Source organism: Pelodiscus sinensis, chromosome 18, assembly GCF_049634645.1.
Source record: "Pelodiscus sinensis isolate JC-2024 chromosome 18, ASM4963464v1, whole genome shotgun sequence".
Taxonomy (NCBI): Eukaryota; Metazoa; Chordata; order Testudines; family Trionychidae; genus Pelodiscus; species Pelodiscus sinensis.
The window spans coordinates 5,699,216-5,723,686 of NC_134728.1; the positions used below are offsets into that span (position 1 = coordinate 5,699,216).

The 24,471-nt window shown below is 47.4% G+C and overlaps 1 protein-coding gene across 2 annotated transcripts in view; it reads left to right on the forward strand.

Moving 5' to 3' along the window:
* Window positions 1-24,471, forward strand: part of LOC102447528 (peroxidasin homolog) — a 90,501-nt gene that overhangs the window by 55,413 nt on the left and 10,617 nt on the right. For both annotated transcript variants that reach the window (XM_075901030.1, XM_075901031.1), the window contains exons 8-17: window positions 5,252-5,369; window positions 7,807-7,976; window positions 8,904-9,176; window positions 9,323-9,439; window positions 10,812-10,970; window positions 11,708-11,820; window positions 18,602-18,758; window positions 20,418-20,526; window positions 21,274-21,431; window positions 22,735-24,238. In XM_075901030.1, coding sequence (XP_075757145.1) covers window positions 5,252-5,369; window positions 7,807-7,976; window positions 8,904-9,176; window positions 9,323-9,439; window positions 10,812-10,970; window positions 11,708-11,820; window positions 18,602-18,758; window positions 20,418-20,526; window positions 21,274-21,431; window positions 22,735-24,238 — 2,878 coding nt within the window. The remainder of the gene's footprint in view (window positions 1-5,251; window positions 5,370-7,806; window positions 7,977-8,903; window positions 9,177-9,322; window positions 9,440-10,811; window positions 10,971-11,707; window positions 11,821-18,601; window positions 18,759-20,417; window positions 20,527-21,273; window positions 21,432-22,734; window positions 24,239-24,471) is intronic.

Consider the following 24,471-nt stretch of genomic DNA (forward strand, 5'->3'; position numbering starts at 1 on the left):
CACTGTAATGATAGGTCCCGATTCAGCAATTTGTTTACGGACGTGGGCAGGCCTAGTGGTTTAAATGGGATTCCTCATGGGCTTAAAATTAGACACAAGCTCATGTATCTTGCTGAATCAGGGTCACAGACTCCAACGCCTGTGCTTAAATTCCTCCCTATTCAGCAAAACAAGCACTGCCATGTGTTTAACTCCCCTTGAATCAGCTGTAAGCAGGTGCTTAACTTTAAGCCCATACTTATGTGCGTTGCTGAATAGGGGGTCACAGCAGCTAAGCCCATTTTGTAATGTGAATGGTAAGGCCTAGGCTATTGTACCCATATTTTCAGGCATTGGGTCAGAATAGGCTGGACATGGCTGGGGGTTTGGGGGCACGTTATTCATTTTTAGGTTTGGTCTCGGGCTTTAAACTGTAGATCTCTGGCACATCTATGTTAGGTTATTATACACCAACTTATACAAATGCCAGGCAGTTGTAAGAGCTGAATTAGCCTACGGTTTTCCCAGAGTTCTGTTCACCCAGGCTAAGCTACATCCCACAATAGCCCGCAATAGTGCCACCCAGTGTTCGGCATAAGCAGATAGGAAATTTGTCCAAATCAAGAGACGTTCGTTCTATGACTTAGTACAAGCTGGGAAGGTACCTTCACGGACCGATTCCTGGAATGCTAGCGTCCAAAACAAAAATAAGGAGTTTTATAGCTTATTAAATCATCCAAAAAATGTTCCTAGCTGAAATGTGAAACTGTGGGACCACATCTTCTGCTTAAGGTGAATGTAACTCTGCTGCATGAGACAGCTTCCTGGAGACCTCTCTAGTCTGGCACTCTTGGAATCTGGTGGGTGTTAAACCAGAGAATTGGCTGAACCACGGAAGGTCAATATGGTCTAGCAGTGTTACCAACACTTCCACTGCTTACTAAGCTCTTACAAGACATTTAGGGGTCAATTAGAGCTAAATAACAGCACAGAACTCTAAGGCTACATCTACACGGCAGAGTTTTTGCGCAAAAATGGCCTTTTTTGCGCAACGGAGCGTCCACACCTCAAGCATGTTTTTGCACAAGAAAATTTGCACTGAATCAACAGAACAGAGGGAGTTTTGCAGTATAGTGGTAGAAATGTAGCCGTGTTAGTCTGGTGCAGCTGAAACAAAAAACAGGACTGTGTAGCACTTTAAAGACTAACAAAATGGTTTATTAGGTGATGAGCTTTCATGGGCCAGACCACTTCCTCAGATCAAATAGTGGAAGAAAATGTCACAACCATATATACCAAAGGATACAATGAAAAAAATTGAACACATATGAAAAGGACAAATAAAATTTCAGAACAGAAGGAGGATGGGGGGGGGAGGTAAATGTCTGTGAGCTAATGATATTAGAGGTGATAATTGGGGAAGCTATCTTTGTAATGGGTAAGATAATTAGCGTCTTTATTCAAATTTGCGTGTAAAGTGTCGAATTTAAGCATGAATGACAGTTCAGAGGATTCTCTTTGAAGTGAAGCCTTAAAAGGCCTTTGAAGCAGGATGCAGGTAATCAAGTTGTTGAGACAATGTCCTTTCTGGTTGAAATGGCAAGAAACTGTTTTTTCTTTGTGATCCTGTCTAATATCTGTTTTGTGGGCATTGATCCTTTGGCGAAGTGTCTGCGACGTTTGTCCAATGTACATAGCAGATGGACACTTTCGGCACATGATAGCATAAATTATATTTCTGGATGAGCAGGAATATGTGTTCTTGATCTTATAACTCACTTGGTTGGGTCCAATAATGGTATCAGCAGAGTGAATATGTGGACAAAGCTGGCAATGGGGTTTGTTGCAAGGGAAGGTACCAGGATTGGTATTAGTGTGGTATGTCCTGTGGTTGTTGGTAAGAATCATCTTGAGGTTAGGTGGTTGTCTATAGGAGACTATGGGTCTGTCTCCCAGAGCCTCTCGGAGTTTAGTATCCTGTTCCAGTATAGGCTGTAGTTTATTGATAATGTGTAGGACAGGTTTAAGCTGGGGGCTGTAGGTGATGACAAGTGGTGTTCTATTGTTGGTTTTCTTGGGTCTGTCTTGAAGTAGTTGGTTTCTAGGTATTTGTCTGGCTCTTTCAATTACGCTACATCGATGACATCTTTATGATCTGGACACATGGCCAAGAAACACTGGAGACATTCCACAGAGATTTTAACAATCTACACCCCACCATCAATCTCAGCCTGGACCATTCTACACGAGACATCCATTTCCTGGACACGACAGTACAAATCAGCAATGGAAAATTAGACACCACTCTCTACAGAAAACCCACTGACTCATACAGTTACTTACATGCCTCCAGCTCCCATCAGAACACACCATACGATCCATCGTCTATAGCCAAGCCCTTCGATACAACCGCATCTGCTCTAATCCCACTAACAGAGACCAGAAACTTCAGGATCTCTACCAAGCATTTATAAACCTCAATTACCCATCCAGAGAAATAAAAAAGCAAATTGAAAGAGCCCAATTATCACCTCTAATATCATTAGTTCGCAGACATTTACCTCCCCCCCTTCCTCCCCTCTCCATCCCTCTTCTGTTCTGAAATTTGATTTGTCCTTTTCATAAGTGTTCATTTTTTTTAATTGTATCCTTTGGTATACATGGTTGTGACAATTTTATTCCACTATTTGATCTGAGGAAGTGGGTCTGGCCCACGAAAGCTCATCACATATTAAACCATCTTATTAGTCTTTAAAGTGCTACACAGTCCTGTTCTTTTGCAGTATAGGTACTCTTCTTTCTATGAGGAGTTATTGCACAAAAAGGTGTGTGTGGATGGGCAGCAGGGGGTTTTGTGCAAAACCAGCTTATTGAAACAAGCATAGGTGTTTGGTGGCCATTCTGTTAATGGCAATCAATGTTTTGCAGTCTGGACGCTCTCTTGCGCAAAACGGCATCACTTTTCCAATGCGCTTTTGCAGTGTGGACATGCTCTTGCTCAAGTTTTTTGAAGAAGATCTCTTCTGCAAAAAGCTTCTTGTACAAGAAGCCTCAGTGTACATGTAGCTTGAGAGCCAGGACTGGGGACTGTAAACAAACTTTATTGGACCGGCAGTCTGGCTAACTAAAATCATGCCAGACCATGGAGTGCCGGATGAGAGAGATTCAACCTTTAGTATCATATATAGAATCTTGTTCCTGTACAGTAACTTGTCACTTAATATTGTAGTTACGTTCCTGAAAAATAGTACTTTAAGCGAAACAATGTTAAGTGAATCTAATTTCCCCATAAGAATTAATGTACATAGGGATGGTTAGGTTCCAGGGAAATTGTTTTCAGCAGACAAAAGGTAGTATATGCATATACAGTATGGCTACGTCTACACTGGCACCCTTTTCCGGAAATGCTTAAAACGGAACAGTTTTCCGTTATAAGTATTTCTGGAAAAAGCGCATCTACATTGGCAGGACGCTTTTCCGGAAAAGCATCCGTGGCCAATCTAGACGCACTTTTCCGCAAAAAAGCCCCGATCGTCATTTTCGCGATCGGGGCTTTTTTGCGGAAAACACTACTGTGCTGTCTACACTGGCCCTTTTCCAGAACAGTTTTCTGGAAAAGGACTTTTGCCCGAACTGGAGCAGCATAGTTTTTCCAGTAAAGCACTGATGATTTTACAGTGGATCGTCAGTGCTTTTCCGGAAATCCAAAGGGCCAGTGTAGATGGCTGGCAAGTTATTCCGGAAAAGCGGCTGATTTTCCGGAATAAGTGGCCAGTGTAGACACAGCCTATATGTTTTAAGCAATTTAATGCTGTACACAGCGATGATGCTTGGGAAACTTGTATAAGGTGTTGGAGTTAGAGGATGGAATATTTCCCAGGAAAGGTCTTGCTACTATCTGATGCACTAAAACTTGGCTGAACCCTCGAAAGTTAATATGTTCTTAATGTAACCTCACATACAAGAGGCCTGTTACGCAGGGATGGGAGGCAGGAAACATAATAGACAGGGCAGTGGCTGCAAACACTTCCGTGCAGAAACTGAACATGATGATGAACCTACGATCAGTTTCACACATACAGAATGGGAAGCGACTGTCTAGGAAGGAGTACAGCAGAAAAGGATCTAGGGGTTATAGTGGACCACAAGCTAAATATGAGTCAGCAGTGTGATGCTGTTGCAAAAAAAGCAAATATGATTCTGGGATGCATTAAGAGTTGTGCTGTGTGCAAGACACGAGAAGTCATTCTTCCGCTCTACTCTGCGCTGATTAGGCCACAGATGGAGTATTGTGTCCAGTTCTGGGTACCGCATTTCAAGAAAGATGTGGAGAAATTGGAGAGGGTCCAGAGAAGAGCAACAGGAATGATTAAAAGTCTAGAGAACATGACCTATGAAGGAAGGCTGAAAGAATTGGGTTTGTTTAGTTTAGAAAAGAGAAGATTGAGGGAGGACATGATAGCAGTGTTCAGGTATCTAAAAGGGTGTCATAAGGAGGAGGGAGAAAACTTGTTCATCTTGGCCTCTGCGGATAGAACAAGAAGCAATGGGCTTAAACTGCAGTAAGGGAGGTTTAGGTTCCTAACTGTCAGGGTGGTCAAACACTGGAATAAATTGCCCAGGGAGGTTGTGGAATCTCCACCTGTGGAGATATTTAAGAGTAGGTTAGATAAATGTCTGTCAGGGGTGGTCTAGTCAGTACTTGGTCCTGCCATGAGGGCAGGGGACTGGACTCGATGACCTCTCAAGGTACCTTCCAGTCCTAGTATTCTATGATTCTACACGGGAGTGTACCGCTCTTTTCTCCAAATAGTGCCAAAGGTGGCAGGGGGGAGACAAAGAGACCTTGTGCATTTGAGAGGGAGAGAGAGAGACATGCATTACTGAAATACAGCTGCCGAGCCACATACCTTACAGGGAACTTAGGGGAGCTGATGAGGGTTTGGGGCTGGTTCCAAACCCCCACACGAACAGGCTGCTTTTCCAGAAAATCTTGCACATAGTGGACAAAGCAGGCAAACAAGTGACATTATAAGAGAACATTTGCACATTTGAAATGAGCAAATGCTCTACTAGATAAGCAACATAACAAAACAACGCCAACTGGAACAACATTACGTGAGGAGTTACTGTGCTGTGGTCTTACTGGCTATTAGCAATACATCTGCCTGATACTGGTTATGATACTGCATAACGTACCAAAGGGTGGGCAAACCACTAACGGTGCAATTTATCAACGCTAGAATGGGTTTTGTTAACTGGTGTTTTTCAGAGAGGCCTCGCATAACCACTGAGCCCCATGATGCTGACGTCAAGTTGGGAAACACTGTTTATTTCACCTGCAGGGCAGAAGGAAACCCAAAGCCGGAGATCATCTGGCTGCACAACAAGTAAGTCACGCACATAGGCCCCGGAGGAATTTCTGCTTCCATTGAGCTGCAAACTCCTCAGTTACTGCCTTTGACCGGGCTGGGCAAGATACGGCCCGCGGGCTGGGTTTGGCCCGCCTAACAATTCGATTTGCTCTGCAGACGGCATCTGATCGCTTACTCTTTATGTCCAGCTGCCACAGAATTTCCAGGAAGTGGCTCAGGCAACGGACTCCTGGCTCCCGATTATGAGGCTATCCCAGCAGCGGCAAAAGCTGCGAGCCCTTTAAATTGCCACAGCGGCTCCAGAAGGTTGCCAGGCAACGGGGTAGCAGCAGGGCCGGGAACCGCGAGCCCTTCGCTGCTTTTTTAATTCAAAGCATCCTGGCCAGGTAATGCTGGGGAGAAACTAGCCCCCCGCTCCACCTCTTCCACCCAAGGCCCCGCCCCTTCTGGGGGGCCCCAGAGCCAGCCCCTGACCATGTACCAAAATTCATGAAGTGGCCCCCCTGCGAAAAGTATTGCCCAGCCTGGCCTGTAATTACAGGAGTCACATCACACAAATTAGAAGTACATGTGTCAGTCATTGTATTGACCTTCAGTTTAGTAGCACGCTCCAATAACCCTGTCATTAAAGCGCTCCCTTCGTCTCCACGTGAAATGGTTCCCCAGGATTTCTACTTGCCTGTAAATGTACTCTGTAGGCTGAAAGAAGTTGTCTTTGAAGACATTTTATTAGCCTTTTGAACGGCTTGGAGACGCCAAGTTTGTGATTTATTAACTGCTAAAGCGGTGCCTCCTTTATTCTGATTTGCCCATGGAAAGGGGACAGCACTTCAACGGGGAATTGTAGACCTCCAGTGCGGTGCGGAGGTGGCAATAGAAAGTGGCAGGGAAGGGGTTAACATGCTCTCTTCCCTGGTGATCCTAGGGGCTGAAAAGCCAGACACCAAAGTGGTTTGGGCTGGAGCAGCCGTCCAATCGTGCACATGAGAGGATTCCTCAGTTTGATGGGAATGTGGGAGGGTGAATAGGACGCTCTTAAAAATAAAACCCAAATGACGAATGTTGGCTTCCCTGCTGACAACCGGCAGGCAGAGTTTCACTCCAGTGCAAATGTCTGCGGCTGAGTTATATCCCTCTGGAAAGGGTGTTTTGGGATGGAAATGCTGGCAGACTTCCACCGATAGCAGCGTGAATGGATCACGCTGATTTATGTTCGCCGCACTGGAAACCACTATTACTGGGCAGGAACATTGGACAAGGGGAAATCATAAATAATCATCAAGCATGTTCTTCGGCCAGGTGGAACCATCTCCGTTGTGGAGAGAGAAATTTCCTCTCCTTCTGCAGCCTTCCAAAGTTCCATCCTGCTAGACAAATGATGTCCAATGGAGTGACCTTCTAACACTGGCCGGTCCTGCAGAAATAAACTGGACTTCACATACAGCTTTAGGGCCAAATTCATCACAGCTACTGCTTGCATAACTTGGTGCCATTTTGTATGTGCTTTCACTCCATACAAGTACCCCTGGTCTTACAATAAATGTCTTCAAAAACAAAGTTAATAGGACAGCTGAATGCAACTTTAGCAAAGTGCTATTTTAATGTATTTTTTAAACTTTAAACTATGTGTAAAATATTTTTCTATAAACATTTTCACTTGTTCTTTATATCTCAAGAGCCTCTCTACATTTTCTCCACATTTTGAAATGTCAATGAATGTTGTGTTTATTTCATGTTTTGAAACAAGGAACATTTTCAGCCAAGTACAGTATTCACAAAATGTTTTCCATGTCTTTGAGCAGCATTGAATACCATAAAACCAGTCATGTCTCCCCAAGCAAACAGAGTTTCTGATGGGATTGCTACTAAGGGTTAGATGTTATTCTAATTGCCTGGTATGCTGCATGTTTAAAGTTTCAAGGACAGTGCTGTCTGCAGAGACAAGAAACAATTTAATAGTTACATTAGGGCAGTCTAACAGGGGAGACTTTTCTTTTGTTCTTTCTTCCTTTATAGTTCTATTTGCCTATAATAAAAGTTCCTATGACTAAAAGTATCTGTGTATAATGGGGTAGAGAAGCAGTGCTAAAAATTGTTTAGATGGTTTTATGGGATCCATTGATATATCTTCTTGCAGTATATTATTCGGCTGCAGGACATATTTGTATTTTGAGTCCAAGATAGGTGTGTGGTCCTTGGTGAACAAGGGAAAGAAAGCTGGAACTCAAGCTAAGAGGAAATTTGAACGTTTTCTGCCTGTATAATATGAGAGTTAGTGGGGAAAAAATACTTGGTCTCAATTATGGAGAGCTATAAAATAACTTGAAAAGGCACAAACAATGTTGTACCAGCAATAAATAAACAGTTTGATGATGATGAATAGGGGGAAATGGTAGTATTTTAACTCTGTCCCTGCCAACTCAGCATCTTTGTGCCTGGCTCTGCTTTTCAGTAATGAAATTGACATGAACGACGATGGGCGCCTTAACTTGCTGCAGGATGGGACCCTGATGATCCAAAACACCAAAGAATCGGACAAAGGCATCTACCAGTGCATGGCCAAGAACATAGCTGGAGAGGTCAAGACACAAGAAGTAGTTCTGCGCTACTTTGGCACGCCATGTAATCAAGTCTTAAATACTTCTCAACAGTGCAGATTATGGAAGGGAGTCAGTCAGATTAAACTCTTCTTTATTTTTATGCTCTTTGGCAAGTGTCTCCACGTGCCCGGTGCTTTGGAGGTTCCTAGCCAGCTGGGAGGGGTGTTATGGAGCGAAGGGAGAGATGTAACTGGTGCAGCCACCATTGTGTGAATCCATCTGCCATCCCAAACCCCTAAGAAAATGAACACAGCACAGCTGAAGGCTTCTGCAACTCTGTTAGCAGCTCGGGACAGGTTCTGCTCCTGCGCCAAACCCTTCAGAAAGAAGGAGCTCCTCTTTGTAACTCTAACGCAGCACCCGGGAGTGGGGCTTGTTTCCTGAAATTGTTTAGGAATGAGACTTTTCCCTGAGGACTCGGCATGCGGACTGGAGGAGGGAAGGGAGTCAAAGATGGTTAATAGGTGTCAGGATTGCAGGCCCACAAGTATGTCCGGAAAGGAAAGAGAGGACAAACAGCCCAGTAAAAAGGATCTGCACAATCCTGGGGCTTTCTGCAGCAATAGGCAGGACCACGGGAGCAGAAGATGCGTAGGTTCAGAGTAAGCCAGCATAGGTGAAGGATTTTTGGGGCCACCTTTATGGCCAGGGGTGACCAGAGCAAAGGAGCCCAGGAAAAGGGCGAGTGGAGAGCAATATCTCCACAGAGGAGAGGTAGAAGAGGCTCTGTCATCTTACTGGTTTTGGAGGACATGGAAGGGCTGGGTGGAGGGTTGCCTGCTGAGGAAGTGGGCTCTGACCTCCTTTGAAATGCATTCTGGGTAAAGCCCCCCTTTTCAGTGACAGATTTGATCTAACATCCCGGGGAAGCTTGATTTGCCCCAATCTGGAGAGGTCGGGGCAGGAGGGAGGAGCAGGCTTGGGTCTGAGATGTGTCCCTTCCTTCCAGCCAAGCCCAGCTTTGTGATCCAGCCCCAGAACACAGAAGTGCTGGTCGGGGGAAGCGTCACCTTGGAGTGTGGGGTGTCCGGGCACCCACCCCCGCATGTCGTCTGGACTCTGGGCACAGGCTCGCCACTACCGGGCGATTCCCGCTTCGCCATCACCAGCTCAGGCGGGCTGTACATCCAGAACGTCACCTTCCTGGACCAGGGCCAGTACAACTGCAAGGCCAGCAACTCCGAAGGCTCCATCCAGGCCACGGCAAACATTCTAGTGCAAGGTGAGGGACGCGGCTACGTTCACGGGTGCTACGCTCGCCACCGCTGGTCAGGCAGCTAGGCCCAGGGCACGGGGCCCTGAGCCGCTCTCTGTGGCTGTTCCTGTGTGGCTGTGCTGGGGGTTTTCCCTACTGTCTTCTCCCCTCAGATACTCCCAGGTTCCTGCTCGTTCCCAGGGACCAGATTGTGACGGAGGGGCAGAGCGTGGATTTCTCCTGCACTGCTGAAGGCCACCCGGCACCCGTCATCGCCTGGACAAGGGCAGGTACTCCCCCCCGTGGTACCTTCTCCTCTCAATACCCACCCGGCCTGGGCGCGGCTGCTGGGCTATGGCTCTGCGGCACAGGGGGAGTTATCACCCCACGGAGCTGAAGATGTGTTGCCCTTGTGAGACAGCGGATCCAGCAACCCCCTGCGGGCTGGTGGTTGGCTTGAGGCTGAGGGGGGCGTGTAACACGTGACCATTCCCACCCCTTACCGCAGCACGGTGCAACCCTAAGAAATGTTCATAAGACCCCGTGAAATGCTCAGCTTCTGAGTCACCCTCCCAGCTGCTTCCGTGGCGGCGTTACCACGTCCCTCCAGTGATTGCACGACTGGTGGCCATGGCACAGTCCTGTGGTCTCTGGGAGGGACCTGAAGGAGTCTGGTGGGAAGGGGAGGGGCTGATCTGAGAGTGCCGGGCATCTACGGCCGTCCCTGAAAACTCTTCCTTAGGGTCGAAAGAGGCCAGGTGGCTTCCGTATCCTGTAAATGCCAGCGAGGTCGGTTGCTTCCACTTCATTGAGTTTCCTTTCGTTTTTGTGCTGGCGTGGGGGCCATTGACCCACAGAAAAATCAGTCAGGGGCTGCACACAAGGGAGAAGCAAAAACGAAACAAAAAACCTCCCTGACATGGGGGCCTTGCTGAGAAGCAAAACGACCCTCCCCACATTCCCCTCCCACACCAGAGCCTAGGGGGGCCCAGCCTAGTAGATTTTGTGTGCTCCAGCCCCATGGGGGGCAGCGGGGGATGGAGCACCAGCACGGACCCCCCAATGCTGTGGGGGAGCCCCAAGCCACAGGAGCTGGATCCAGACAAGCCAGGCCACATCTGACTCCCAGGCTTTACATTTAGTGGGGGGTGAGTGGCTTCTGTCGAAGGCGGTTGTGCCAGGCATCCTGAGGGGGAGGGCAGGAGACACCAGATAGAAGCCGCTTTGCCTCAGCAGTAGTTTGAACTACGGCAGCTGTCTCACCAAACTCTCCCACCATGATTGTGGGGCGTCCAGCGCCTCTCTTGGCAAGTTGTTCCAAAGGTTAACAGAAGGTGCGCAAAAAACCGCCAGGAGAAAGGGGACGGGGGGGGGGGGGGAGCCTGGTCCATGCGCCGAATAACAACGGACCGCACAGAAAGGGGTTGGATTCAGACTGAGCCTGTAATAATCCGTATGGCAAATTGGGGGTCATGCTAAGATAGGAGCAGCAGTTCTTGTCCTTGGCTGGAAAGAGGAGGCTGGTGCTTCAGGGCATCAGTACCAGGGACAGGGCTTTACAGAGTGGGCATGGGCAGACTGCAGACACCCTCACCACTGCCTGCAGGGAAGGGGGTCGTAACAGAGTGCGTCACTAAGAAATCACCCGGCTCTCGCCATCAGGGGGGCCGTTGCCCGTCGACCGGAGGCAAAGCGTCCTCTCCAGCGGCACCCTGCGCATCGTGAGGGTTGCCCTGCACGATCAAGGCCAGTATGAATGTCATGCCATCAGTGCCCTCGGCGTGAAGAGCTTCCCAGTGCAGCTGTGGGTGACCCCTCGAGGTACGCCTGTGCGGGCAATGGACGGAGAGCTTCCGCTTTGCAGGCTGGTGGCGTTTTCCGTGCTCTGGTGCCTACGCCACTGACGGCTGGATTTCTCTTTGCCGCGGGAGCTGAGAGAACCACCGGGAGGGTGTGCAGTGCTCGGGCAGTGATTTAAAGGGCTCAGAGCTCCAGTTGCCACTGCTGCTGCAGTAGCAGCCGGGAACCTCCACGTAACTGTCCTTGCTCCTGCTCCTCTCCCTCCCACTGGGACTGATCCCTGGTGACCCTCGGGGGAGGAGGGGGGGATGAAACTGACTAGAATGCCATGAGAAACTGACCAGCTTCTGTTAATTCGCAGATGCACAGGGCTTAAGGACAGAGTTTAAAGCATAACACGGATCAGAGAACCTCAGTCGGTAATTTCTGCAGCGAGCCCATAATTACTGCTTGAGCCAGAGCAGCTCTTTGGCAAGAAATCCGGTCTTGATTTAAAACCTCCAAGTGATGGAGAAATCCACCGTGTAATTGTCCAAGCTGCGAGAAATACAACAGCTGCAGAAGCTGAAAAGTGACATTTAAATAAGAGAGGGCGGTTAGTAGTAGAGGCCAGAAAAACGGGTGATGTTTTCACTTGACAATGACCCTTTATGTGTTCTTTGAGACACTGGGGATATGTTACTGACTGATACCTCTCAGAGGGGCTCCGACCCAAGACGGTTCTTGTGTTTATTCCTCTGTTTCTTCACACTACACAGTGATCCCTGTGTTTCTTCACCCCCCACAAGATGTGGTAGCAGAGACTGGGCAAGATGTCACGATCACCTGTGCGGCCCAAGGAGATCCGCGACCCACCGTCACCTGGGCCAAAGTAAGAGAATATTCAGTTCCTGCAGTATCCCAAATGCAAGTTTTTCTACAAAGGAAGTTCACAAGCCACCGAGAGGGGGAGGGGAAGGGGGAAGGAGGGAAGGAGAGGGAGGGAAAAGGGAGAGGGGGAGGGAGAGGGGGAGGGGGAGGAGAAGGGAAGATGGAGAAGGATTGGCCTTCATATGTAAATTTGACAGTTTCCCTTGGCCTAAACAGACTTGAACTGGATGGCCCATTATAAAACCAGCTTTCCTTATATTCAACACCCCATTCACATCAGAAGCTAAGTAGGGGACACTTCCACCCCACTATATTAGCCTCATTAGCACCGGCACTCCAACTGACAGGTACTTTTTTTCGCTCCCTCTCCCTTCTTATTCTGAGGGTCCCCCTCTTTTTCTCCACTCTAGCTCATCTCATCTGACAAAGAGGGGTTTGCCCACGAAAGCTAACGATAGTATGTACATATTTTTGTTAGCCTCTAAGGTGCCGCAGGACTATTTGTTTTTAAAGTTACAGACTAACACGGTTCTCCCTTCTGAGACCCCAGTTATAATCATGACCAAGCAATGTTCCTGTTGCTGTGTCATTACTGCAGCAGAGTGAGTAATGGAATTTTTGGTTCAGTGACAGAGTCCAAATACCTGGGGGAAAAATCCAACACAATTCTTGTTGTTTTTTTGTGTTAAAAAAAAAAAGAAAAATTTGCACGTGGGTAGAAAAGAAACATTTCCAATATTAATTTGAATCAACGTTTTGAAACTCAACGTTAAATCAGAATGATCTTTTCAAAATAACGAGTAGTCCTGTGGCAACTTAAGGCACGTCTACGCAGTAGGGCTTAACTCGCAGTGAGCTATGCAAATTGAGCTACGTCAATTGCATATCTTATTTTGAAATAGCTTATTTCAAAATAGGGAGCGTCTACTCAGCACTTATTTTGAAATAGAGCGCTCTTCCTCCAACTTTCCTTATTCCTCGTACAATGAGGCTGTGTCTACACTGGCAAATGTTTCCAGAAAATCATCTGATTTTCCGGAAAAACTTGCCAGCTGTCTACGCTGGCCGCTTGAATTTCCGGAAAAGCACTGACGATCTAATGTAAAATCATCAGTGCTTTTCCGGAAAAACTATGCTGCTCCTGTTCGGGCAAAAGTCTTTTTCCGAAAGACTTTTGCCCGAAAGGGCCAGTGTAGACAGTTCTGTAGAAAATGGCGATCGGGGCTGTTTTGTGGAAAAGCGTGTCTAGATTGGCCACAGACGCTTTTCCACAAAAAGTGCTTTTCCGGAAAAGCGTCCTGCCAATCTAGACGCGCTTTTCCAAAAATGCTTTTAACGGAAAACTTGTAACTCCCGGGTTACAGGGGTTGGAGGAAGAAATCCTCCAGCTTGAGAGTATTGTCACACTATTTCAAAATAACTGTCTGCTAGTTATTTCAAAATAATGTTGCAGTGTAGATGTATCCCTAGAGACTAACCAACATATATATATATAGAGAGAGAGAGAGTTAGTTAGTTAGTCTCTGAAAGTGTGTCTAGACTACAGGGTTTTTTTTTTTAAAAAGTGGCCTTTTTCCAAAAAACTTCCCCTGCATCTAGACTGCTGCCGTGTTCTTTTGAAAGTAAATTGAAAGAATGCGGCAGTGTTTTTGACTGTAAAAACCTCGTTTTATGAGGAAGAATGCCTTTTTTTGAAAGTGCTCTTTTGAAAAAAGGTGCTATGTAATGCAAACTGTGTCTTTTCAAAACAGAGCATTCAGACTGCCTGGGTGCTCTTTTTCGAAAAAGCGGCTTTCTTGTTTGAAAGTACTGGTTGTAGTCTAGATGCTCTTTTTCGAAAGAGGCTTTTTCGAAAGTACCTTTTGAAAAAGCCTTTTTCAAAACAGGCTTGCAGTCTAGATGTAGCTTGAGAGGGTGTCTACACAGCACTTTTACCTCGAAATAAGCTATGAAATTTACACTATGAAAATTACATAGCTTATTTTGATGTTATTTTGAAATAGCATCTACACAGTGCCAAATTTCAAAATAAGGCACTATTCTGAAATATTGCTTAATCCTTGTGCATCGAGGTGTACAGGGACATCAGAATAGCGAGCCCGTTATATTTTGATATTCAGAGAAGGGCAACTAAAATGATGAGGGGTTTGGAACGGGTCCCATATGAGGAGAGATTGAAGAGACTGGGACTTTTCATCTTGGAAAAGAGGAGACTAAGGGGGGATATGATAGAGGTCTATAAAATCATGGTGGTGAGGAGAAAGTGAATAAGGAAAAGTTATTTACTTGTTCCCATAAAATAAGAACTAGGGGCCACCAAATGAAACTAATGGTCAGCAGGTTTAAAACAAATAAAAGGAAGTTCTTTTTCACACAGTGCATAGTCTATCTGTGGAACTCCTTGCCTGAGGAGGTTGTGAAGGCTAGGACTATTACAGGGTTTAAAAGAGAACTAGATAAATTCATGGAGGTTAAGTCCATAAATGGCTATTAGCCAGGATGGGTAAGGAATGGTGTCCATAGCCTCTGTTTGTCAGAGGGTGGAGATGGATGGCAGGAGAGAGATCACTTGATCATTACCTGTTCAATTCACTCCCTCTGGGACACCTGGTGCTGGCCAGTGCCGGCAGACAGGGTACTGGGCTGGATGGACCTTTGGTCTGACCCAGTACGGCTGTTCTTATGTTCTTATAATAGCTATTTTGGGATACTAGAGGTATCCCATATAGCCTAAGGAGCCACAGGGCTACTCTGTTTTTTAAAGTTACAGACTAACACTGCTACCCCTCTGAGGTTTTTCAAAATGTTTTTTTCCCCAAATAAACCATTTCATCACCTCTCAATTTTTGGTTTTCTGTGTTATTTTCCAAAATACTTCACCAAATCTGACTGGAATTTCTGAATAATTTCAGTGCCCACATTTACTGTTAACCCAGCCATTTTCAATCACCTCTAATCATTACCTAATGCTGTCATGGTTTTCAACAAGCTTGCATAGTAAATATGGGAGAAGATGCATTTAATAGAAAGCAACAAAATTCTGAACACGTTTTCTCAATTGGATTCTTAGGTGTCAACAAATAGTCAAGCCTTTTGCAACATGGGTTGCTCTTTCCACATTACCAGCCTTCATGTAACTTATTTAAGGCTTTCAAACATGTTATTCACTTGTGTTCCTCCCAAGGATGGGATAATTTAGTACATTACAAATAGTCTTTGGCTACACCTAGACTGCATCCCTTTTCTGTAAAAGGGATGCAAATTACACGTATCACAATTGCTAATGAAGCGGGGATTTAAATCTCCCCCGCTTCATTAGCATAAAAATGGCTGCCGCTTTTCTTTCGGCATGGAGCTTAAAATAAGGGATAAGGGATCTTTCGCGAAAAAGCTTTATTTTCTGCAAGATCCGCGTCTAGACTGACGCTTTTTTCCACCAAAGCTCCGTGCCGAAAAAAAAGCGGCAGCCATTTTTATGCTAATGAAGCGGGGGAGATTTAAATCCCCGCTTCATTAGCAATTGCGATACGTCTAATTTGCATCCCTTTTACGGAAAAGGGATGCAATCTAGATGTAGACTTTGTGTTTGGTTGGAGTGGGATGCATTGCTAGTACATTAGAATTCGCTTTGGCTCTGGGTCTGAGATGGTACAATCATGCTATCAAGGCAATGCTACAGAGAGAGGTTAGTGTCTATTATCAGTGAAAAAGAGGTTCCATTTTCATTGGATTGGGAGCTCCCTCAGATACCGATTTTTCCTTCGCCTCAGCCTTTCTACAGTCCACACGGGGGCCTCTGCTGTTATACCACTAACAGTCACTCACCTGATTTTATCCTGGACGTGAACAACAACAAAAAACACACAAGAGGAAGCACTTAACACTCAGTAACCTGAAAATGGTATTTTAGCGGCACATTCTTTAGCATCTGCTGGGCTGCAGTGAATCCTGAGAGGAGGAGGAACGAAGAGATAGCAGTTCAAATAGGAACTGAAACAGTGCTGTTGTTATTGTATGACTATTGTTTTCTTGCTGTTTATTACTTGTCTTATGATAGGACTTGGGGACCACAGTCAAGGTTAGTGCCCATTACGCCAGGCGCTGTACAGAATTCTACAGGCCTGACTTCTCGTTTAGCGTGTGTCTGCATATGGCGCTATTCACAAGCAGCTGTTTCTGAAAAACTCCATGGGTGGGCACTATGACTCTGGAATAAAGGCGCCTTGTTCTTGTTTAGCTTAATGTCCATTGACTTGAGTGCAGTGAGTGCAGAGTTACACCAGCGTAAATGAACGAATCCGGTCTTTCCTATCCTTCACTTCAGCTGGAAAGACAAGACAAGACGCCCCAATACAAGAAGGGCTGCTCCCATTTTCATGATGTTGTTGCTAGTGTCACAATATTTGATGTTTTGCTTCTTTGTAAAAAACTGTCGGATTGGCTGATGAACAGCACTCTACCTAAACTTTGTGTTTAGTAGTAGTAGTAGTAGTGGTATGAATTATTACCACCCAAAGCCACCACTCCTGGAGTCAAGCAAGTGCGTGAGACTCTGAGTGCTCCTTTATTTTAAAACAAGACGTGGTTAGCCTTTATGGTTGGAGAGAACAGCATGAAAATGTGGTCTGAAAACTCGGAAGGCAAAGAACAAAAATCCCAAATGTTATTTATGTTAGCTCTCCAGATTCTATACCAGTCTTATGCTTTCTGGGGGCCCGATTCAAGATTTGTGAATATTTGGAGCTCTTCAGACTGGGTTTGGCGGACCCACCCAAGGCCACAATGGTCCGAGAGCTTATGCGAGAGCCTGTCCCACCAGAGAGTCACAAAAGCTTCTCATTCCTCAGCTGACCCAAACTCACTGCAGCAGAACGATCCCCACTTCCTGCTCCTACGCTGGCACAGAATCGGGAGGCAAACGTATTGAGGGAAACCTGTGGATTGTAAGAGCAGTGATACTGGGTCAGATCAAAGGGTCAGCTAGTCCTGCGTCCTGTCGTTTGACAGTGGCCAATGCCAGATGCTTTGGTGGGAATGAACAAAACGGCCATTATCCATCCCATCACCCAGTGAGGTGGAAGGACACCCAGAGCATAGAGCAGTGGGACCAACAGACTTGCTCGACAAGGTGGGAGGAGGGTGTCAGCTCTGCGCCCCAGAAGGGGCGGGGCCTCAGTTAGAAGGGGCGGGGCTCCATAGTAATGGCAACAGCAATCGGGAGCCCTGGACCTTCTGAATCACCAGGTGGTTGTCCATTTCCTGACCCTATTGGCAGGCCTGGCATGGGGTTGCATCCCCGACCATCTTAGCTAATAACCCTTGATGGAACTGTCCTCCCTGAACGTATTTAATTCTTGTTTGAACCCAGTTTTTGCCTTCACAACACCCCTGGCTAGGATTGCCCCAGATTGACTGTGCGCTGTTCTCCAATGGGATTACTTTGCATTGGTCAGCACTGACTTCCATCTGTCTTTTTCTTGCCTACTCATACTGTTTCATAAGACCCCTCCTTGTAGTCAGCATTGTCCTTAACTATCTTGAGTCATTTTCTATCCTCTACAAACTTTGCCTCCATATGTTAAAGCAGGGGTGGGGAGGCTGGTGTGTCGGAGGCTGCTGAACCACAGCATAATGAGTCGGGGGCCTCACACAGGTGAGAAGCAAGCCTCAGGGGCTGGATCCAGGCAAGTTAGGGGCCGCATCTGGCCCCTGGACCTGAGGTTTCCCACTCCTGCGTTAAAGAGCACTGATCCCAGTACAGATCCCCTGGGGACTGACAACTTATTCCTCCCCTGTGTTTTCTAGTCTCTATTCTCGATCCAGCAGAGGGCCTCTTCTCTTACCGCATGATGCTTATGGGCCTATGGGGTGGGACCTTGTCAAAGGCTTTCTTAAAATCCATCTGCACTAGCTCCACTTCATCACCTTTTCCCGCATGCATACGGATCCCTCAAACAATGCTAATAGATCAGGGAGGCATGACTTCCCTTAACAAAAGCCACCTTGACCTTTTACCAACATATCATGTTCATCTATGTCTCTGAGAATTCGGTTCTTTGCCACAGTGTCTATCAATTTCCCTGGTGCTGAAGTGAGGCCTGTAATTGCCAGGATCGCCTCTGGAACCTTTTTTAAAAAAATCTGCATGACATTCTAGTCATAGAATCATAGAGCACTAGAACTGAAAGGGACTGAGAGGGCATCAAGTCCAGTCCCCTGCCCTCACAGCAGGACCAAGCACCATCTAGATCATCCCTGATAGAGACGTCTGTCCAACCTGCTTTTAAATATCTCCAGTGTTGCAGATTTCACAACCTTCCTAGGCAATTTATTCCAGTGTTTAACGCCCCTGACACTTAGGAAGTTTTTCCTAATGTCCAACCTAAACCTCCCTTGCTGCAATTTAATTACCTTCCTGTAGCAATTAGCTGCCTTCTAGTCATCTGGTACCCAAACTGATTTAGCAATAGGTTACATACCACAGTTAGCAGTTTTGCAAGTCCCTCCAAAACTATATCATGTGTGTTTGGGGGCAGAGGCAGGTGGGAAGCCGGACAAGAGTGTAACTAGCCAAGAGAATTGCTAGGGGGCAGGTTGACGGGTGAGAAGAACTGGTGTTCCTTTTGCTTTCGGGTGCTTTTTCTACGTTCCACAGAGTTCTCCTGACATCTGCTGGTCATGTTGATCAAAGACCGCTCTGTGTGTGTGTGTTCTGGATAGAACAGAGCCTAGCCAGAGGGCTTCTCGCTGAAACGCCTTCCTGTCTTTTGATCGTGCCACAGGAAGGCATTCAGATCACAGAAAGTGGCAAGTTCCATGTAAGTCAAGACGGGACCCTTTCCATTCGAGACCTGGGAGTGGCGGACCAGGGCAGATACGAGTGTAGAGCCAGGAATACCTTTGGATTCACATCCAGCACTATGCAGCTGACCATCACCGGTACAGTGACCCTTGGTTTTACCTCGGCAATGTTCTCTCTTTCTCTTGCTCTTGCTCTACGTCCATATTTCCCATGAGGAGGCCTGTCATATTAGAGAACAATTCTGTCCCTCCTTTAGCTTCCTTATGAGAAAGTCAGTCTGACACACGGGGCTTGCAATGGGAAGGAGGATTCAAACAGCTCTGCCAATTTGATGATGGGTTTTCAAATGCATGTCTCCAGCCTTAACTCACTGGGGGAAGGGAAGCCTTAACCCACTATTCCCCCCTCCCCCCCCCCCCCACGCCTGCTTCCTGAATAAGAAGGGAGGAGAATCAGAGCTTGTAACAAGTAGCAGCTAGGCAGGAGACATTCATCTGTCAATCAGACCACAGGTCAAGCACCACCCTGGTACCACTTGGAGGGAAGGAAAGAATCGGGGACGGGGGTGGGAATTGGAAGACACAAAAGCTGATGCCCTAATAAATCTATTAGTTTCCAAGGTGCCACAGGACTCCTTGTTGTTTTGGCAGATACAGACTAACACAGCTACTCCTCTGAGACCAGGTCTACTTTAGACTTGGAAGCTCAGCTTAAGGTACGCGACTCCAGCTACAAATTCTACATAGCTGGAGTTGGTGCTGTCCCTACCGTGGGAGGCTGACAGGAGCAAACACTCCCATCAGTTTTCCTTACTCCTTGCAAGAGCAGGAGTACAGGCTGCTAGTGGGAGCGCCCTCTGAGTTTGATTTAGCGAGTCTTAACTAGACTCTCTAAATCGCACTCTGTAAGATTGATTGTGGAAGTGGCGATCTTCCACTGCGTGAAGACAAGGCCTGAGGATAATGTGTGTGATTTGTTGGTGGTTTGTAGCTTGTCCGGTCAAGAGCACATTACATGTCAGTTCCCAATGTCGCTATCCAAATTTGGGCTGGGTTGGTGACTTTTGATGTGATGTGCTGTCCCCAAATGTTGTGTCTGGTTCTGAGAGGGGGATGCAACACAGGGCATGTCTGACTCTGCAGGGCACCCGGAGTGCTTCCATCTAGCTAGTGCGGCTAAGCACAGCAGTGAGGCTGTGGCCGCATGGGCTAGTTATTTACACACATACCCAGGGTCCCAGGCAGGCTTGTAGACGGGGAACAAGCCTGTGCCTCTGCCCATGCTGCTGCTTCACTGCTGGGTTTGAGCAAGCTAACTGGATTAAAGCTAGCTCAGGTATGTCTACATGGGATACAATCACAACTCCCGATTACAGTGTAGACGTACCCTTTCAGAATCAGGTTTCTGAAGCGCATCCTTAGCAGCTCATGTTAAAAAAACTCATTTTTTCCAAGAACATGCCTGTTTAATACGTTCTTTAGAAGATCTGTAAACATGAAATCAGAGCAACTACAGTTGAAGTACCTTCTGATTAACTGTATGCAAGTGAATGTTCACATGCCAAAATCTTGGGGTGCTCCCGTAAGTCTAAGAGGGCAAGCTGTCATCCTTCTGTGTGGTCTTTTATATACCATGATTATATGGCAGTGATTTCAGTTCATAACTATCCTGCAAACTGACACACAAAGCTACCCAAAGTTGTCTGCAAAGGCACCTGGCAGAGGAGTTCTAAACAAAGTAAAACAAAGTAAAACGAAGTCATTTAATTTCCTCATTCTCTCTTGATTCCTTGACAGCCACGGATGTAGGTCGGAGTGGTGACACCTTTGTAGCCTCATCGATACAAGAAGCCATCAGCAGTGTTGACCATGCTATCAATTCAACGCGCACTGAGCTGTTTAGCAAGTAAGCCTGCTCGGGGATGAGGTCTGAGATGCAAAAGCAGTTTGAGATCAGAAACATATTGGGTGGAGATGCTGAAAAGGCGTGCATTATTCTTCGTTGCTTTGATCCTATCTCAGGTTTCTGGTGACCATGCTAGTAAACGTAGCTCAGTAGCAGAGTAAAAATTTATACCAGGAAGACCAGGGAATTGTCTTTCAAAGGAACCTCATCTTTCAAGTCTGTTGAGACTGAGCCAAGTCTTTTTGTAGGAGACAACACAACTGTACAAGGGATGGGATTGCAATCTTGAGTCAGAACATGCAAGGATTTAGAGATCTGCAGTCAGCATATAAAAGCAGATTTTGATCAGTAGAGCAGGCCAAAAAGTGGCTTTAGAGTAAATGGAAATTTCATTTTAATTGAACATTTTAGGGGTTTGTAGGAAAACCAAAAATTGTCGGCCTTAAATGAAAATGTGATGGCGTTCAGGTGCCAAAACCTCAAATATTTTATGTTTTCAGGTGTGGGGGGGAGGTAATTATGCAAATGTTCATCAATCTTGGGGGGATGGAGGTGGAATTCTTCCCTGATCAGCCCTAACAAGCAGAGAAGTTGGATCACTAACACAAACTACTTGTTGTGGTACCTCTGCTGAATAGGTCTAGACTGTGACACATGGTGCCTGAAATATCTTGTGAACATCAGAGAAATATTCATTTCTGTAATCAAGTGTCATTTGTAGCCCATTTTTTTAATTTTCTGAAACAGACGACCCAAAACTCCCAATGACTTGCTGGCACTCTTCCGTTACCCCCGAGACCCTTACACCATTGAAACAGCACGGGCTGGTGAGATCTTTGAAAGGACGTTGCAGCTGATCCAAGACCATGTCCAGCAGGGATTGATTGTGGACATGAATGGTACAGGTATGAGAACTAATTTCTGATCTGAAAGTGGACCATCAGGAAATTCACAAGTGTTAATAAACGATGACACCACAGGAGAAAGGTGGGAAGTCAGAACATTGCATGAAAAGTCCAAACCCTGAAGTGTCAGTAAGTAGAAAAACAAATGGTCCAGGATCCAACACCAGTGTTTAACTCTGCCCCTTACCCTGACCATCTTCTTCCATTCAACTTTCAACTACAGCATATAATGCCCCACAGAGTGTGGAAACATGGCCAGAAGTTAAGACCTAGGCTCACTTGCCCACTCTACTACAGACTTCTTGCATGACCTATGGCAACTCAGGTCTGGTCTACGTTTCATATTTAGATCAACCAACCACATGTCTCAGGACTCTGAAAAAAATCACCCTCTTCCAAGATGTAACTAAGCTGACCTAAGTTCTGGAGTAGACCTGGGAAGGTGAATGGAAGAATTCTTTCATCACCGTCACTATTGCCGATGAAGGTGGTGGATTTACTACAGGTTGAACCTCTCTAGTCCGACTCCTGTAGGACCTGAGAATTTGCTGGACCACAGGATTGTCTAGCAGCATTGCCAACACTTCCACAGAGCACTGGGCTCTTACAACACATTTCAGGGTCAATTCGAGCTAAATAACAACCCAGAACACTGAGAGCCAGGACTGGTGGCTGTAAACAAACTTTATAGGACCGCGGGAAACTTGGACACACCCACGATAAGTGGACATCTGGATGTTGCCAGACCAGAGAGTGCCGGACTAGAGAAATTCAACCTGTACAGCGATGGAAAAACCCTTTCCGTTGAGTTCGACTGCAGCGGAGTAGCTGCTGTGATACTGCTGTTCCTCATATAGTGTGGACACGGCTCCGGTCTGACTCTGCCTCAGTTCCTCACTTGTCAAGTGGGGATAGTGCTGTCCCACTCCACAGATTATGGAGGGCTCAGAGGGCAGCTGCATAATTACAATACGGACTTAACAACAAACCAAATATGCTAATTAGAGCCTGGGAACCAGGCCCATCCTCATGGCATGGCCCAGTCACCACCACATCTCACATTTTCCTTTCTGTCATGTTCATCAAACCCTGCCTCCATCCAACACTCCATGCTGGGGCCATTCACACACTATTCACCTTCCCACAATCCCTCACAGACCCTGCACCTCACCTGCAGGCCAGCTATCAAACTGGCCTTGTTCACCCTGAGAATACTGATGATGGACCCCAAGTAGCCCGGGTGTAAGGTGGCAGGGGCGTGTGTCTACAGTGGCCCTGCACTAATGTATGGCTTCCCTCTCAGGCTACCGTTACAACGACCTGGTCTCCCCTCGGTACCTGAACGTGATCGCCAACCTGTCCGGCTGCTCTGCCCACCGCCGCACTCCCAACTGCTCCGACATCTGTTTTCACAAGCAGTACAGGACCCACGATGGCTCCTGCAACAATCTCCAACACCCCATGTGGGGGGCGTCCCTCACGGCCTTCCAGCGCCTCCTCAAACCAGCCTACCAGAATGGCTTTAACCTGCCCCGGGGCTTTTCCTTGGCGGAAGACTCTAGGGAGCTGCCCCTGCCGCTGCCTCGTCTTGTCTCTACAGCCATGATAGGGACAGAAACCATCACCCCCGACGACCAGTTCTCACACATGCTCATGCAGTGGGGCCAGTTTCTGGACCACGACCTGGACCAGACGGTGGCCGCCATCAGCATGTCGCGGTTCTCGGATGGAGCCCCCTGCAGTGAGGTGTGTACCAACGACCCGCCGTGCTTCTCGGTCGTGATCCCGGAGAACGATCCCCGGGTGAAAAACGGACGCTGCATGTTCTTCGTCCGCTCCAGCCCTGTGTGCGGCAGCGGGATGACCTCCCTGCTGATGAACTCTGTCTACGCCAGGGAGCAGATCAACCACCTGACCTCGTACATCGACGCCTCTAACGTCTATGGCAGCTCAGAGCAGGAGTCTCGGGAGCTGAGGAACTTGAGCAGCCAGAGGGGGCTGCTGAAACAAGGGCAGGTGGTGCCCAGCTCGGGAAAACACCTGCTCCCATTTGCAGTGGGGCCGCCCACCGAGTGCATGAGGGACGAGAACGAGAGCCCTGTGCCATGCTTCCTGGCAGGCGATCACCGTGCCAATGAGCAGCTAGGCCTCACAGCCATGCACACCCTCTGGTTCCGGGAGCACAACCGCCTTGCCACCGAGCTGCGGGCCCTGAATCCCCACTGGGATGGGGACACGCTCTACCACGAGGCGCGCAAAATTGTGGGCGCCCAGATGCAGCACATCACCTACACACACTGGCTCCCCAAGGTCCTCGGAGAAGCCGGCATGAAGGTGCTGGGGGAGTACAAAGGCTACGACCCCAATGTCAACGCCGGAATCCTCAATGCCTTCGCCACGGCGGCCTTCCGGTTCGGACACACGCTGATAAACCCCATCCTGTATCGGCTGAACGAAACTTTCCAGCCCGTACGCCAAGGCCACGTCCCCCTCCACAAGGCTTTCTTCTCCCCTTTCCGGATCACCCAGGAAGGTGGAATCGACCCCCTCCTCCGTGGTCTGTTCGGGGTCCCTGGGAAAATGCGGGTCCCCTCTGAGCTCCTGAACATGGAGCTCACAGAAAAGCTTTTCTCCATGGCACACTCGGTCTCGCTGGATCTGGCAGCCATCAACATCCAGAGGGGGAGGGACCATGGCATCCCGCCCTACAATGACTTCAGGGTCTTCTGCAATCTCACGTCTGCCCAGGAGTTTGAAGACCTCAGGAATGAGATCCAAAACCTGGAGATCAGGGAAAAGCTCAGGAGGTACTGTGGCTTGGACCATGCTATCAGTTTACCGATAATATTAACCTCCCCTTGCACCTGTCAACTGATCTGCTGTGCTGTGGTGGGATTCGGAAGCCAGGGTGAGGGCCACGGTATAATAACTAAACTAAGTGAGCCATCCTTTACTTCCCATACCCATACTTGGTATGTCACTCTTTGGGCATCAACCTGAATCCCTGGTAGCTATTTGCTAAGGCCACATCTCCACTTGA